Source organism: Bos javanicus, chromosome 6 (genome assembly GCF_032452875.1).
Source record: "Bos javanicus breed banteng chromosome 6, ARS-OSU_banteng_1.0, whole genome shotgun sequence".
Lineage (NCBI taxonomy): Eukaryota > Metazoa > Chordata > Mammalia > Artiodactyla > Bovidae > Bos > Bos javanicus.
In genome coordinates this window covers 12345120-12362188 of record NC_083873.1, presented here as the reverse complement: position 1 = coordinate 12362188, position 17069 = coordinate 12345120, and the positions used below count along the sequence as shown (strand labels likewise).

At 37.1% G+C, this 17069-nt stretch overlaps 1 protein-coding gene across 28 annotated transcripts in view; it reads right to left on the bottom strand.

Annotated features, from left to right (window-relative positions):
- The window catches only part of CAMK2D (calcium/calmodulin dependent protein kinase II delta), a 308198-nt gene that overhangs the window by 139371 nt on the left and 151758 nt on the right, over positions 1-17069 (bottom strand). For all 28 annotated transcript variants that reach the window (XM_061419307.1, XM_061419313.1, XM_061419325.1 and 25 more), the window contains exon 4: positions 12626-12680. In XM_061419307.1, coding sequence (XP_061275291.1) covers positions 12626-12680 — 55 coding nt within the window. The remainder of the gene's footprint in view (positions 1-12625; positions 12681-17069) is intronic.

The window sequence follows — 17069 nt, the reverse complement described above, 5'->3', positions numbered from 1 at the left end:
TAAGAGTTGGACATGACTGAGCAACTAAACATGCACACATGCAAGAAACTTAACAAGAAGCAGACCCAAAATCAGATGTGGCAGGAATGTTAGAATTAAAAGACCAGAAATTTTAAAAACTATGATTCATAGGTTAAAGACATTAATGGAAAAAAGTAGACAACATGCAAGAATGTATGGGTAATGTAAGCAGAGAGATGAAAATTCTGAGAACAAAAAAGAAACACCAGGATAAAAAAGAAAACATTGTAACAATAATGAAGAATACCACTGATGAACTCATTAGTAAACTGGACCCAGTTGAGGACAGAATCTCTGTTTGGGGAAATGACAATAGAAACTTCCAAAAGAAGAAAAAAATGTGGAGGATAACAGTAAGAATATGGGAAGGAACAGTAACCAATATGGTACATATTAATTCAAATATATCAATAATCACTTTCCAGATACATGAAAAGAGACTGTCAGAGTGGATCAAAAAAAGGCACAAATAACCACAGTCAGTAAGCAATTCACTATGATATAAAGACACATACAGATTAAGACTAAAACAATGGAGAATTATAATTCCTATTAACACTACGCAAAAGAAAGTGAGAATATTTATATCAATATCAGAGTAGACTTCCAGGCAAGGAAAATTATCAGAGAAAAAGAGGGGCATCACTTAATGACAAAGGGGTCAACATTCCAAGAATATGTAACAATTCTTAATGTGCATATACCTAACAATACAACACCAAAATATATGACAAACACTTACATGAGTATTACTACTCCTGTTTCTTTTGCTTTCCATTTGCATGGAATATCTTTTTCCATCCCCTAACTTTGCAAGGCAATCCAACCAGTCAATCCTAAAGGAAATCAGTCCTGAATATTCATTGGAAGGACTGATGTGGAAGCTGAAACTCCAATACTTCGGCCACCTGATGCAAAGAGCTGACTCATTTGAAAAGACCCTGATGCTGGGAAAGATTGAGGGCAGGAGGAGAAGGGGACAACAGAGGATGAGATGGTTGGATGGCATCATCAACTCAATGGCCATGAGTTTGAGTAGACTCCAGGAGTTGGCAATGGACAGGGAGGCCTGGCGTGCTGCAGTTCATGGGAGAGCAAAGAGTCGGACACAACTGAGAGACTGAACTGACTGAGCTGAACTTTCAGCATGTATGTGTCCTTAGGTTTGAAGTGCATCACTTGTGGGCAGCATATACCCAGGTCTCGTCTCTGTATCCACTTAGCCAGTCTGCATCTTTTGGTTGGTGCTTTTAATCCATTTACATTTAAGGTAGTTATTGATATATACGTTTCTACTGCCATTTTCTTAATCATTTAGGATTTGTTTTTGTGGGTCTTTTCTTCTCTTATTTTTTCCTGCTAGAGAAGTTCTTTTAGCTTTTGTTGTAAGGCTGGTTTGGTGGTGCTGAATTCTCTTAGCTTTTGACAAACACTGATAGAACTGTAAGAAAAAACTGGTGAATCCACTACTGCAGTTGGAGAGTTTAACACCTGTCTATCAGAAATGGACTGACCCATCAGACAGAAAATCATTAAGAACATAGCTGAACTCAAGAGCACCATAAATCAACTGGATATAATTGAGATGTATAGACTACTTCATCTAACAACAGTATAATACACATTCTTTTCCAGCCCATATGGAACATTCACCAAAACAGATGACATCCTGGGTCATAAAACACGCCTTAACAAGTTTAGAAGGTTAGTAATCACACAAGGTCTGTTCTCAGAGTACAGTGAATTAAACTAGAAAACAGTAACAGAAAGAAAACTGAAAGATCCAAATACTAGGAGATTAAAAAAGACCTAAGTCAAAGAAGAAATCACAAGAGAGGATTTAAAATATTTTGAATTAAATGCAAATGAAATATAGAACTTATCAAAATTTGTGGGATTAACTATATATAGGGAAATTTATAACACTGAATGCAACTTCAGAAAGGAAGACATAAAATTAATACTCTAAGCTTCCACTAGGAAATAAGACAAAGAAGAGCAAATTAAATGCAAAGTAAGATGAAGTAATAATAAAAATTGGAGCAGAAATCAATAGAATTCAAAGTAAGAATTCAACAGAAGAAATCAACAATAGCAAAAAAGTTAGTTCTTTGAAAAGATCAATTCAACAGATAAATTTACTATGATAAAAAGAGAGAAGACATAAATTATTAATATGAGAAATGAAGGAGCAGACATTATTACAGATACCACAGATATTAAAAGAATAATAAAGGAATATTATGAGTAACTCTATGCTCACATATTCAATAACTCAGATGAAATGGATCAATTCTTTGAAAGACACAATCGGCCAAACGTGCACAAGAAGAAATACACAACAGACAATCTGAATAGTCCTATCTAATAAGGAAACTGAATCAATAATTAATAACCTTCCAAAACAGAAAGCAGATGGATTCACTGGTAAGTTATACCAAACACTTAAAGGAAGAAATGAAACCACTTCTTTACAATTTGTTCCAGAAAACAGAAGCAGAGTGAACACACTGCAACACATTCTATTAGGCCACCATTACTCTAAATATCAAAATCAGATAAAACTTCTACAAGGAGGGAAAATTTGGCTGATATCCCTCATGAACACAGATAAAAAGATCCTCAACAAAATATTAACAAACTGAATACAACAATGAATAAAAAGAATTATTCACCACAAGCAAAAGAAATTTATTTCAAATATGCAAGGCTGGTTTAACATTCAAAAATCAAGGTTATCCATCAATTACATCGACAGGCAAGAACAGTAAAATCACATAATCGTATCAGTTGATGCAGAAAAAGCATCCAACAAAATTCAGCATCCATCCATGACAGCAATTATTAGTAAACTAGCAACAGTTCCCCAACTTCATAAAAAACATTTTAAAAATACCACAAGCTAACATCATATTTAACCGTGAGAAACATGAAATTTTCCCACTGAAATCAGGAACAAGGCAAAGATGTCCTCTTTCATCATCCCTTTCTGACATCAGAGTAGAAGTCCTCGCTAATGTAATCAGATAAGAAAAGGAAACAAACAGTATACAAACTGGGAAGGAAGAAATAAAATGGTCTTTATTCACAGATGACATGATTGTCTATGGAGAAAAACCCTAAAGAATTGACAACAAAATTCCTGAACTAATATAAGCAGGATAAAAGGTTAACATGCAAAAATCTATAGCTTTCCTACATGCCAGAAATGACCAAGTGAAATTTATATTAAAAACACTTTACCATTTACATTTTATTCCCTAAAAGTGAAATACTTAGATATAAGTCTAATAAAATATGTAAAAGATTTTTATAAGGAAACTACAAAACTCTGATAAAGACAAAAATAACTAAATAAATGAAGAGATATTCCTTGTAGATGAGTAGGAGGTCAAGATGACAGTTTTTCCCAACTTAACATAATCCCAATCAAAATCCATCAAGTCCTTTTGTGGATATCAAAAACACGATTTTAAAGTTTATGTGGAGAGCCAAAAGACCAAGCATAATCAATGTAATATTTAAAGAGAACAATGACGCACTCACACCACCGACTTGAAGACTTACAATAAAGCTATATCTGAATAAAGAAAGTGTGGTATTAATGAAAGAATAAGCACAGATTACAAGAAAATAAAGCCCAGAAATGAACAAATATAAATGTAGTCTCTCATTTTTGACAAAAGAGCAAAGGCAATACATTAGAGAAAAGAGACTCCTGAACAAATGATGCTGGAACAGACACATATTAAAAAAAAAGAAGAAAGAAAAACCTAAATCTAGACCTTACATCCTTCACAAAAATTAACTCAAAATGAGTCACAGACCTAAATGTAAAACTAACTATATAAATAGAACTATAAAAATCCTGGAAGATAACATAGACTATCTGGCTGACCTTAGACATGGGGATGGCTTTTAGATACAACATCAAAGGCATGATCCATGAGAGAAACAATTGATAAGGTGAACTTGACTAAAAATTTTAAAATTCTGCTCTGCAGAAGACACTGTCAAGAAATGAGAAGACAAGTTATAGACTGGGAAAAATATTTACAAAAACATCTGATGAAGGACTGTTATCCAACTACACCAAGAATTCTTAAAACTGAACAATAAGAAAATGAACAATCTGACTTAAAAATTGGCAAAAGATCTGAAGGATACCTCACCAAAGAAGATACGCAGATGAAAAATAAGCATATGAAAAGATGCTCCACGCCACATGTCACTAGGCATTTGCAAATTAAAACAAGATAACCACTACACATCCATCAGTGTGGTCAAAGTCCAAAACACTGACAACCTTAAGTTCTAGCAGGATATGGAGCAACAGGAACTCTGCATTCATTGCTGACGGGAATGCAAAGTAATGCTGCTGCTGCTAAGTTGCTTCAGTCGTGTCCGACTCTGTGCGACCCCATAGACGGCAGCCCACCAGGCTCCTCCGTCCCTGGGATTCTCCAGACAAGAATACTAAAGTGGGTTGCCATTTCCTCCTCCAATGCATGCATGCGTGCTAAGTCGCTTCAGTCGTGTCCGACTCTGCGTGACCCCATAGACGGCAGCCCACCAGGCTCCTCTGTCCACAGGATTCTCTAGGCAAGAATATTGGAGTGGGTTGCCATTTCCTTCTCCAATCAAAATGATACATCCACTTTAAAAGACAGTTTGGCAGACTGTGTGGATCACAATAAACTGTGGAAAATTCTGAAAAAGATGGGAATACCAGACCACCTGACCTGCCTCTTGAGAAATCTGTATGCAGGTCAGGAAGCAACAGTTAGAACTGGACATGGAACAACAGACTGGTTCCAAATAGGAAAAGGAGTACGTCAAGGCTGTATATTGTCACCCTGCTTATTTAACTTATATGCACAGCACATCATGAGAAACGCTGGACTGGAAGAAACAAAGCTGGAATCAAGATTGCTGGGAGAAATATCAATAACCTCAGATATGCAGATGACACCACCCTTATGGCAGAAAATGAAGAGGAACTCAAAAGCCTCTTGATGAAAGTGAAAGTGGAGAGTGAAAAAGTTGGCTTAAAGCTCAACATTCAGAAAACGAAGATCATGGCATCTGGTCCCTTCACTTCATGGCAAATAGATGGGGAAACAGTGGAAACAGTGTCAGACTTTATTTTTCTGGGCTCCAAAATCACTGCAGATGGTGACTGCAGCCATGAAATTAAAAGACGCTTACTCCTTGGAAGGAAAGTTATGACCAACCTAGATAGCATATTCAAAAGCAGAGACATTACTTTGCCAACAAAGGTTCATCTAGTCAAGGCTATGGTTTTTCCTGTGGTCATGTATGGATGTGAGAGTTGGACTGTGAAGAAGGCTAAGTGCTGAAGAATTGATGCTTTTGAACTGTGGTGTTGGAGAAGACTCTTGAGAGTCCCTTGGACTGCAAGGAGATCCAACCAGTCCATCCTAAAGGAGATCAGCCCTGGGATTTCTTTGGAAGGAATGATGCTAAAGCTGAAACTACAGTACTTTGGCCACTTCATGTGAAGAGTTGACTCACTGGAAAAGACTGTGATGCTGGGAGGGATTGGGGGCAGGAGGAGAAGGGGACGACAGAGGATGAGATGGCTGGATGGCATCACTGACTCGATGGACGTGAGTCTGGGTGAACTCTGGGAGTTGGTGATGGACAGGGAGGCCTGGCGTGCTGCGATTCATAGGGTCACAAAGAGTCGGACACGACTGAGCAACTGAACTGAACTGAAACATACTCTTACCATATAATCCAGTAATTGTTTTCCTTGGTATTTACCCAAAGGAGCTGAAAACTTAAGTCCACACAAAAACCTGCACATGGATGTTTACAGCAACTTTATTCATAACTGCCAAAACTCAGAAACAACCAAGATGTCCTTCAGCAGGGAGTTGGATGAACAAACTGCAGCTCATCGCCGGAATTATTATTCAGTGCTAAAAAGATACGAACTATCAAGACATGAAAAAACATGGAGGAAACATAAATATATACAGCTAAGTGGAAGAAGCCTATCTGAAAAGGTTACATGCTATATGATTCCAACCATGACTTTCTAGATAAGGCAAAACTATGGAGACAATATAACAATTAGTTGTTTCTAGTCAGAGAGAAGGGTGACATGAATAGTTGGAGCACAGAGGATTTTTAAGACAATGAAATTATTCTGGATTAAACTACCAAAAAAACCCAGTCAGTGTACAATACCACGAGTAAACCCCAATGAAAACTACGGACTTCGGGCAATAATGATGGGTCACTGTAGAGCCCTCAACTGCAACATATACACCACTGTGTGTGGGAAGTCAACAGTGTTATGCATGTTTGGAGATAGGGCTATTTTCTGGGAATTTTCAGAAACTTCTGCTCATCTTTGCTTTGAACCCAAAACTCCTCTAAAAAGATATCTTATTAAAAGTATAATAGTTAAAAGTTTCCAAAAGTCCCAAATTGCATAATGTTTTCCCTACTTTATAAAGACAAATATGGGAATTGATATAGTCTCAAGAAAATCCAGATTTTCATTAAAGAATGAAAATTAATTAAAGTGAACAAATGAAACAGCGATTAGTCCTTTGGAATTTAACACAATTATCCCTGACAATAATTCTAAAGAAGCATCAGATGATATTCATTTGAAGAGCCTCCTTCCTCCTGTACGTTGTCAACTAAAAAGTACTCATGAAACGAGGTTGCATCTTATCCCACACAAACTCGGTGTCTGTTAACATTAAAGAATGTGTGGTGAAAGGGTTGAGTTTGTCACCTTGGAGCAGCACCATAATACATGAGAAAAGTTGAGTGTTAGTTTTTAGCCTTTTATTCAGAAAGGAATCAAAAGCATATGAGTGTCTCTACCCCTTTCTATTCAAAGTACAGGATGTCAGTCATTTAAAATGTTTTTTGTTTTTTCCTAAAAAATGCACAGGCATACCCCCTGAAATACTGCAGGCTCTGTTTCAGACCACCACAATAATGCGAATATCACAGTAAAGCAAGTCACATGAGTTTTTTGGTTTCCTAGTGCATGTAAAAGTTATGTTTGTATTATTCTGTAGTCTTTTAGGTGTCCAATAGCATTATGTCCTAAAAGAAAGAACATACCTTAATTAAAAAATACTTTATTGCTTAAAAATGCTAACCTGAGCCTTCATCAAGACATAATTCTTTTGCTGGTGGAGGGTTTTGAAATACTGTGAGAATTATCAAAATGTGGCACAGATATATAAAGTAAACAAATGTTGTTTGAAAAAAATGAGACTGATAAAGTTGCTGGATGCAGGGCTACATAAATCTTCAATTTGTAAAAAATGCACTTTCTTTGAAGCACAATAAAGCAAAGTAATAAAGCAGGGTATGCTTGGAACAGAATCATTACCATTTTATTAATTCTCCAAGAAATAGAACACTGAAATTATTTAGTATAACCTTGTGAAACCTGTATTTTCCCATCACTGAACTTCTACAGTTCTAGAATTATAGCTTTCTGCTGGAATGGACATTAAATTTCATTTTAATAATAGCCAATATGTTTTGATTTAAACACAATTCTGTTTTTGAAAACAAATAAAAAAATACAATAATTTACAGCATCCAGAGTTTCTTTGACATTAAAATACCCTCCATTTTAAGTCGACTGACTGTTTCTTACATATAAACTCCCAACTAAAAGCAAAATTCCACAGACTCAACTTTGTTCTAAAAAATATTTTCAGACAGATTTTACAGTCATCCCTCAAGATCTGTGGGAATTCCCAGCAGATACTAAAATCTGAGCATGCTCAAGTCTCTTACATAAAATGGTATCCTACTTTGCTTTGTGCTAGTTGCTCAGTCATGTCCAACTCTGCAACCACATGGACTGTAGCCTGCCAGGCTCCTCTGTCCATGGAAATTTCCCAGACAAGAATACTGGAGTGGGTTGTCATGCCCTTCTCCAGGAGATCTTCCCAACACAGGGATCAAACCCAGGTCTCCTGAATTGCAGGCAGATTCTTCACCATCTGAGCCACCAGAGAAGTCCCCCATAAAATGATATAGAATGATCTTATACTATATGCATGTGCTCAGTCACATCTGATTCTTTGCGGCCCATGGACTGTAGCCTGCCAGGCTCCTCTATCCATGGAATTTTCCAGGCAAGAGCACTGGAGTAGGGTGCCGTTTCCTACTCCAGGGGATCTTCCCGACCCAGAGAGCGAACCTGTGTCTCCTGTGTACCCCTGTCTCTTATGTCTCCTGCATTGGCAGGTGGATTCTGTACCAAGAGCGCCACCTGGGAAGTGCCATACTATACATATATTCTCCATTATACTTTAAACCATCTCTTGATTACTTATAATACCTAATAAAATGCAAATACTTATAGTTGCCAGCTGCAATAAATTCAAGTTTTGCTTTTTTGACCTAAGATTGGTTGAATTTTGGGATGTCGAACCTGAGGATATGGAAGGTCCACAGTACCTTTTTACTTTATTCCTACCAACACCTTATACATTTCAGGGACTTACTATCGTCCACCTGGATGTTAGTAGACCAGGGTTCATCACGTTCACTCTTTTCTTCAATATGTGTACGTGGCACAATATCATGGCACAAGGCAGCCTATGCTATAATTATTGATTTATTTTCTTTCTCTTGACAGGACTTTAACCTAGAGACTTGTTCTCAAGTACTGTTTTACAACAGAAAATAGTCTTCCACAGTTTGCTTTCACATTTTGGTCTGACTGTGAAATTATTTTGCTACTATTGTTTGTTATCTACAGTGTTCTAGAGATGTAAATTAAAGGAAATATTATGCTTAGTAGGTTTTAAGGCAGATAAAATTTTCTGTGAATAAAAACAAAAGGTATTCAGAAAAAAAATTAAAACTAGCCCTCCACCTTCCAAAAGAATTAATACTCATTGGAAAACATATGCCTTGTGAAATACTGGAGAGTATTATCAGCATAATAGAATTTTACCACATTACCATAAAAATGACCAAGTGACTAGGAGTATATACCAGATGTTTTAAGACACTATGAAACTTGTTATATTTGTGTGTGTGTTGTAAATTCTGCTGACCTGTTGGTTATATAACCAAAATATTCTAGTATGTGATAAAATGCAAGAATATTTAGTTATGTTTTCTCGAAGGCAAAAAGTGGTCATCTGCCTTCCCTCCAACCAGCTCATCTGCAGAGCCTCGTGCAGAGTGACTACATACCGAGTGTTCCTTCAGCTCCCCACTATACGGGGTGTATTTTGAAAATTTTTAGCACTGTAATTTGAAATTTGTAAAAATTAAAAATATACATGTTTTCCTAACAACCACAAAACATGCAATTTGACCAGGACTTCGGACGAGTACATATATGATAAAATGGGGCAGGAGGACGAGGCACAGCATCTCTCAGAGTATTTCTTTTTGAATTTATCTAAATGGGGCATTTATTTTAAAATGCTCAAAAACACTGCTTTCTTCCTCTCTAAAGCATTAGACAAAGTATCTTGCTCTTAGCAGGCATCTATCACATATTTAATAAATAGAATTTCTTATCTGGGGACAAAAACACAAATGCTTTAAAACAGAGGGAAAAAAGTACTTCACGTACGAAGACGTGTGTTCGCTAGGGGAAAAAATTGTTCTTTTCAAAGACACAATGATATCATTTTTCTCCAATAGTTAGGACTCGTAAGAAATTTTCTAATATTTAAAAATGGCATCAGGAGTTCCATTAATTCTACCAGAAATCTCAAATGGATGCAAAAAGCATTCTGGCTTCATAGAACAGAAAAGAACTTAAACGTCTAACAAGTTTTTCATCTGGTCCCATGGCCTCATTCTATTTGAGAAAAATGAAGCTTAGAGAAAAGAATGTAAAATGTTTAGCCCCAGGTAGCTCTGAGCCTGAAACTTAAATCTTTCCATTCTGGGTCAGCAGGCTTTCCAGTAAGCCTTAATTTAATTATTCTCTTAAAATATTTACCTAAGAGTGTGATGTTTCTATACTTCATTGTGTATATTCACCCACCAAACACACAATACAGATCTCTTCTGACATGCAGTTCCTGAAATATATAAGTCATATTCAAATGACTGCCCTTGTCAAAGCCTTATTAGCCATCAGTCCTAGAAATGGACTGGATCTGCTCTATTTCCTAAGGCCGATGGCTCTGCCTTTAGGCCCCTCCCTGAGGACTAGAATTCTAGCTCCATTACTTCACTGTCTTACCTTCCCTTAGATTTCAGATAAACCCACATCTCTTGCCACCCGGAGTTGCTGAGGTGTGCCTAAAAACCAGCTAGGGACAGACCTTGAGGAATATGATTCTAAAAAAATAAAGCAGTTCAGTATTTGCTGTGAAGATATCTTCACTTTCATGAAGGCCTTTCGCACTGATTCCTGAGTCTATTTGCAAAACTGACTATTAATACTTTGTAGTTGGAAACTAAGGACAGATACTTGAATAAAAAATGTAAATAATAGCAAAAAGAAACTAAGAACTCATGGCCCTTTCTGTTCTGCTTTTTAGAAAAGGAGAAGTATTCCACTAGAAGAAGCCTCAACACACCTATAAAAATAGAACTTCCCATTAGATTCTGAATAGCTGACATTCCACAGGAAGTATGCACAAGTACCACACTGCCAAAACCATCATCAAAAGGACAAACACAGAGAACATTCCATCTTTAGGAATTTAAGTAGTTATTTTATCTTGGAACTGATTGGCAAAGTAACTTCCAGTTTTTTCCATAAGTATTTCATCGATATCTTTAAGATTATACTTTTCTTAACTATGTTTTAAATGTGCATTTTTCTAAAGCTACTTTTCTTCTCCCTAGAATACCACCACAAATAGAGGATTATTTATATCTGTTATAATCTCTTTTTACTCACTGAACATCTATACTTTTAACTATTGTTTTCCAATTGTCTCTAAAGCTTGATGCTAACTTACTGGACTGTGTTTAACTAGTTTATTAATCTCACTTACTGGAAAAGGATTTTGATGAGAATTGTTGATAACTCTCCTCTTAAACTTTAAACATTGAAGAATAATTGCAACACATTTCATAGTAACAGCAGACATGTCTGGGTTCCTATCCCCAATAAGCAAGACTTCCCTTCCTGCTATGGACTGAACTTATGGTTGGTCAATGCCAATTGCTATTATTCTATCCCCTTTAATACTACTTGGTTCAGATATGTGCATCAGAAGCAATTCTAAACAATAATGCACTATCAGATATCTTCTGAGGGACTGCTGGGAAAGGTTTTCCCTATAAATAAAAATATATGAATGGGATTAATATTCCCTTTTTTCCCCTGCCTTCGCCAAGTCACCATGGTAGCTGAAATGAGGCACCAAATGTGAGAACGTAAGAGGTCTCTGAGAGTGAGGATAAACCCACAAACTACAAGGAACAGACTGAAAGATGGAATGAACTTGGTTTCTTAAAGACATCATTGGAGGACTGAACTAACCAAACCTAGTATTAACCTGTCATTAGACACATTTTAGATGAAATGATATTTTTTTCTTATCTATTCCCCAAATATCCCAATAAATGCTCGAGAGTAGTTCATCATATGAATGCACTATAATTAAGAAAACTGATTCTCCATTATTGGATCCTTAAGTTGGTTTTCTTCCCCCTCTTCCCAGCCTCCTATAAAGAACAATGCAATAAACATCTTTCAAGCTTTATCTGAATTTAGAGTAACAAGTTTCCATGGACATTGTTCCAAGAACCAAAATTACTAAGTTATACAATACGGACATTTTTGATTTGGAGTATCAATTTGATTTTCAGAAAGTATATTCTTATTTAACCCCAAGAAGTATTGTGTGTGGCCTGTCTCACTATATCCCATTCAGCCAGGTGGGATGCTATGGAGTGCTCCCCAAGAGCATGGTTTTCCCTTTATTCTTATTAATAGAACCTTGGTCTCTAATTCTTAGTGTAAGTAAATTTTGGTGTTTCCATTCTTCTTGCCAGTGACTGGTGAGGGGCAGGCATGTGACCTAGTCCTGGCCCATGAGGTGAAAAATGGAAGGTTTACTAGATGAATTGTTCATTCTTAAAAAAAAATACGGTACAATATCTTCCAGTTTAGGTTACCATGTCTGCATGTAGTAAGTTGAACCATGCCAGTCTGAGAACAAAGACAGTGAGCTGGGGTAAAAGATGGGAGTTTGATGATGTTGTAGAACCCCTGAAATAACACACCTCAAGGGTTCTTGAGTCTTCTTTTTATGTAAGATAGTTACAAATACTTTTACAAATTCAATGGAAAATTATACTTATGTACACTGAGGTGCATCATTGTTCACTCAGTTTACATTGTACATTGTAAACTGAGAACTACTTATGAGATCACAATGAACAATCCCAAAGGAAACCCTCTTAACTATTTCCCTTAGGAAGATTAACTTAAATTTTAAATAAACGATGCTGAGTATTCACCTTTTTTCAAAAGAATTACATTTGAAAATATTATCAGGTCATTAATTTGGACTCCTACTTGGAGAAAAAATGATCTTTAACTCAAAATCTTCAAATAAATAGCAAAAAACACACCAAACACAAAGTATGCTGTACTTACAAATCAAACACCAAGTAATGGAAGCCCTCTTCTGATATGCTGTCATGAAGTCGTACTAAAACGGAAGAAAAAAGGAAAAAGAGAAGACAGTTTGTGTTATATGTATGCCAACAATCAACTTTAAGCCAGGCATTGAATAGGCATCTGTCTCCTAAATTAAAATGTGAGCAACACTATTTTAGCCTCTGATGAGTCAGAATCCTTTATTAGCAGGGCTTGGGTTCACACAGATCCCAGGTTTAAGTTCTGATTCTGATAATTATTAACTGTGTGATCTTAAGCAAATTAATTAACTTGCAAAGATAACAATACCTACACTTTACAGAAAGGTTGAGAATATTAAATAAAGGTAAAATAATTTGCATACTGCCATGTGAAAATTAAACATTAATAATTGCTATATCTCTGTATGTTCAAAGTTAACAGGCTTTAGGCCATTCGACCTCTGAGAGCCTCTCCCCTGCCATTCCCTTTGCTATCATCCTAGTTCGGGTCTTCAGGAGACTAGCGAGTGGTCTCCTTGCCTCTGCTCACCCTTTTTTTCTGGGGAATTTCTATATAGCACTCCCCAGCTAACCTGTCAAAACAGTTTTTTTTTTATTACGCTACTTCTAAAGTCAAGTCACCAAAATCCATTTAACAAGTCATCAGTCAAAAATGTAAAGCTAGATGGGGGAGAATGGATGCGTGTACATGTATGGCCGAGTCCCTTCGCTGTTCACCTGAAACTGCCACGACGTTGGTAACCGCCTAGACTCTAATACGAAAGGAAAAGTTTAAAGTTTTAAAAATGTACAGCTAGAACTTTTAATAAGATAATCTACTAGTTCCTCAAATTAATACTTTAAAGTTTTCAGAGAGCTAAACAGAGAGAAACCAAAGTTTCTCTCTTTTGAATTTAAATGTGCTCATTGTTTACTGCAAAATAACCACACATGTAAAACTCCCGTACTGTTCTTCCTTGTATTTATTTCAAATAAGCCCCCTGACTCCCCCAACTCACCCCCATAGATGGTAAATTCTTCCTATTTATATAATCACTTAGGGTAGCTTGGCTTTCACTGGGAGCAACAGAGGCCAGGAAAAGCAACCAACTCATAGGACACAATGCTTTTCAAAAGTCACCACAAAAGGATCATGACATCTATTAATATTGTGACTTGTCCTTAGTATGATCCTGGTGCAGTGATGACCACCATATGGAAAATGTGGTTTCACTAGGACACACACTGTCACACAAGCTATAGTAATCCACAAAGGGAGTCTGTGGTACTCATGAAACTCCCAAGCCCACAGGCTTAGTAGAATGTCCATTCTTTATAATCCAATTTCATCCCCTTAAGATATCATCCTTGGCCCACTATTAAAGTCTATTCTGAATTCCTCTCCAGAAACTTCTCCAAAGTAGAGAAAGAGAGGCATTTATTCCCCCATAATTCTGGGTTATCATTTGTAAAACGTGGATTTTCTATTATCACGAACGTGAGGAGGGGGCCCATATGACAGGCACCTGGGCGTGTAGCCGCTTCAGCGCAGCTCAGCTCCCCTGCTTGTCTCTTGAGCACACGGAATGTAAACATGCTGAAGCGTCCCTCTTACCTTGTTTCTTATAGTGTCACCTTCGAATTTAAGGATGCAGCCTATTTTATTTTTATTAACAAACTCGAATATCTGTCCTTTCTTTAGTACGCAGAATTTCTTTCTCAACAAAACTACCAAACAGGAACCATATTTTAGAAGTCTTTGCATCCCACACAGACTTGGCAAATAGTAGATGGTCTTTCATAAAATCAGTTTTGAGCATTTACTATGTCACATGTTAGGCATTCTTCCCTCTTTTTGGATAAACATTTTCATCAAAGCTCAGTATACCTATAAATATCTAAAACAAAATCATCAAAGCTCAGTATACCTATATATGTCTGAAACAAAATGAGTAATGTGCAATTCTCTTGTAACTTTAATTGTGTGACAAGTATCTTTCAATTTGGCAATATCAGAAATCACAAGCTTCATCCATAAATTTGGAGTGACAAAGATGAAGACTGCTGTGTGCTTACATCTCAGGCATTTGTTTTTAATTTTCCTGCTACCTTTGCTTAAGTTTATTCTGCCAAAGAAAATCAAAAGTTCGGCTCAATGATGAGTCTTCTGCTCATAGTCATTCAGCACAGTAAGGAAAGCCACACCATGGGTGATAACTCACTGATTTTCTTATATGACATAGTTGCACAGATACCTCATTGAGTGGCTATAACACAATCTGTGGGCTTTTTATATTTAATTTTTAAAAACTTTTTTATTTTGTATTGGGGTATGCCCAGTTTTAACAATGTTGTGAGAGTTTCAGGTAAACAGCAAAGGGAGTCAGCCATACACATACATGTATCCATTCTCCCCCAAATTCCCTCCCATTCAGGCTGTCATATAACATTGAGCAGAGTTCCACGTGTACGTTGAAATAATGGTATGGCTACAGAGGTAGAAATTTCAGGTACAAGTGGAGAAGCAGTACTAATTTCTGGTTATATCTGGAATAAAATTTCTTAGATTACCACTACCTTATTAATACAATACCTGGATATAATTATCATTTGGAAATGAATCACTTTTTGAACAAGTCAAGAGTTGCTCAAGCCTGATCATCAAACTTACATTATGTGGGGTCAAAACAAGTTTCACCAAAGCATTTTGTCAGGAAGCATATGATAATGGTTAAAAATAAACCATGTGATGAAGTTCAATCATTTTGCATTACACAACTCTAAAATGATCTCTACTATTTCTAACCAGCCATTTGACCAGGTGAGATTAATTGTGAATGAATTCTGCTATTGATACAGCAGGAAAAAAAATTAGCATTATCTTCACATGGGATAAATACACATTTTCTTTATACCTTCCCCATGATTTTCCTTCCTTCCTTCCACTGCCTTTTAAAAATAAACAACTAAAAACACATAACTAAATGAAATTACAATTTTCATTTATTAACAAAACTATGTCATACAGTCTTCACATGGATGTGCCATACGTGTACAATTGCTCTGAGGAAGGGTTTGCTTCCGTTTAAAACTTCTAGCTCTTCAACTATTAGTCTCCTGTTGTTGATATGTTTGAGAGCCTGGAGATGGTGTTTTGCATAGTCAGACATCTCTCTTTCTCTCAAGCCTTCTCTGTCGGTCAAAAGTATCCATTCTTTTATCCTTTTTTCCTGTTTAATAGTTGCTTATGGGTTGAAAATCGTATTTACTTTTACAAAAGCTTACATAAATAACCCAATTCCTTTTCACACCAGAGGAATTATGGGATGCTCTGTTCACCACAGCTGGCAACCCAGACTGCAGAGCCAGCCGTGAGAGCGCCGCAGCTGCAGCACTAGGAGGCAGGCTGCCCTGGTTCTTGCTATGACTGCTCTATGCTATCGCCACAACCGGCCCATACGGGTGCACACAGCTAACCTAGTTACAGTCAGCCCCAAGATCCCTTTAGAAAGACATTTTAAAGAAGTTAGTGAGAAAAGTACTTGAGAAAAAAGGTTATCATCATTCTTTCAGCAGTCCTTTTTCCTTAACAGAGAGAGTGTGTGTGTGCATTTAGTCCGGGCAAGAACACTGGAGTGGGCTGTCATTTCCTTCTCCAGGGGATCCTCCCGAGCCAGGGACTGAACCTGTGCCTCCTGCGCTGGCAGGTGCATTCTTTACCACTGAGCCACCTGGGGACCTTTGGGAAGTTTGCTCAAAGGTAGAAGCAAGTGTAATAGTTATCCAGGATAGACAGTTAAATTCTAAGGCATTAAGTAGGAGACCTATAAGGGTGGAAAAGGAGCTTCTGAGGCTAAAATGTTTCCAAATTTAGCTGACCCAAACCCTAATACTTTTCCTCTCTCTCTTGAATGATATTATAAATCCCTAAAACTAAACACAGTAGGGCAAAGTTATCATACTACTAAAAGAGTCACTCATGCAGAACAGACTGTATTGCATCCTCATAGTCCCTGTTTGTGAGTTCTGAGCAACAGTCCTGGTTATAAATGAGGGGAGCTCTGCATTTTTAGTTTTCTCTGTTGCGAGGATTGAGGTTGTAGATTTGTCTCACATACTGGGGTGCAAAAATGACAGCTTGTAAGTCAGGTACTTTTTATAGTCTCACTGGCAGTTAATTACATATATTTCATGACCAGAGCAAGCATTAGCTAAGTTCGGTCATGCAAGACACCAAGTCTTCTCAAAAAAGTAAAAGTTTGAAGTCAAAGTTGCTCAGCCGTGTCCAACTCTGTGACTCTGTCCAATTGTATAGTCCATGGAATTATCCAGGCCAGAATACTGGAGTGGGTAGCCTTTTCATTCTCCAGGGGATCTTCCAAAACCAGGGATCAAACCCAGGTCTCCTGCATTGCAGGAGGATTCTTAACCAACTGAGCTAACAGGGAAGCCCCTCTCAA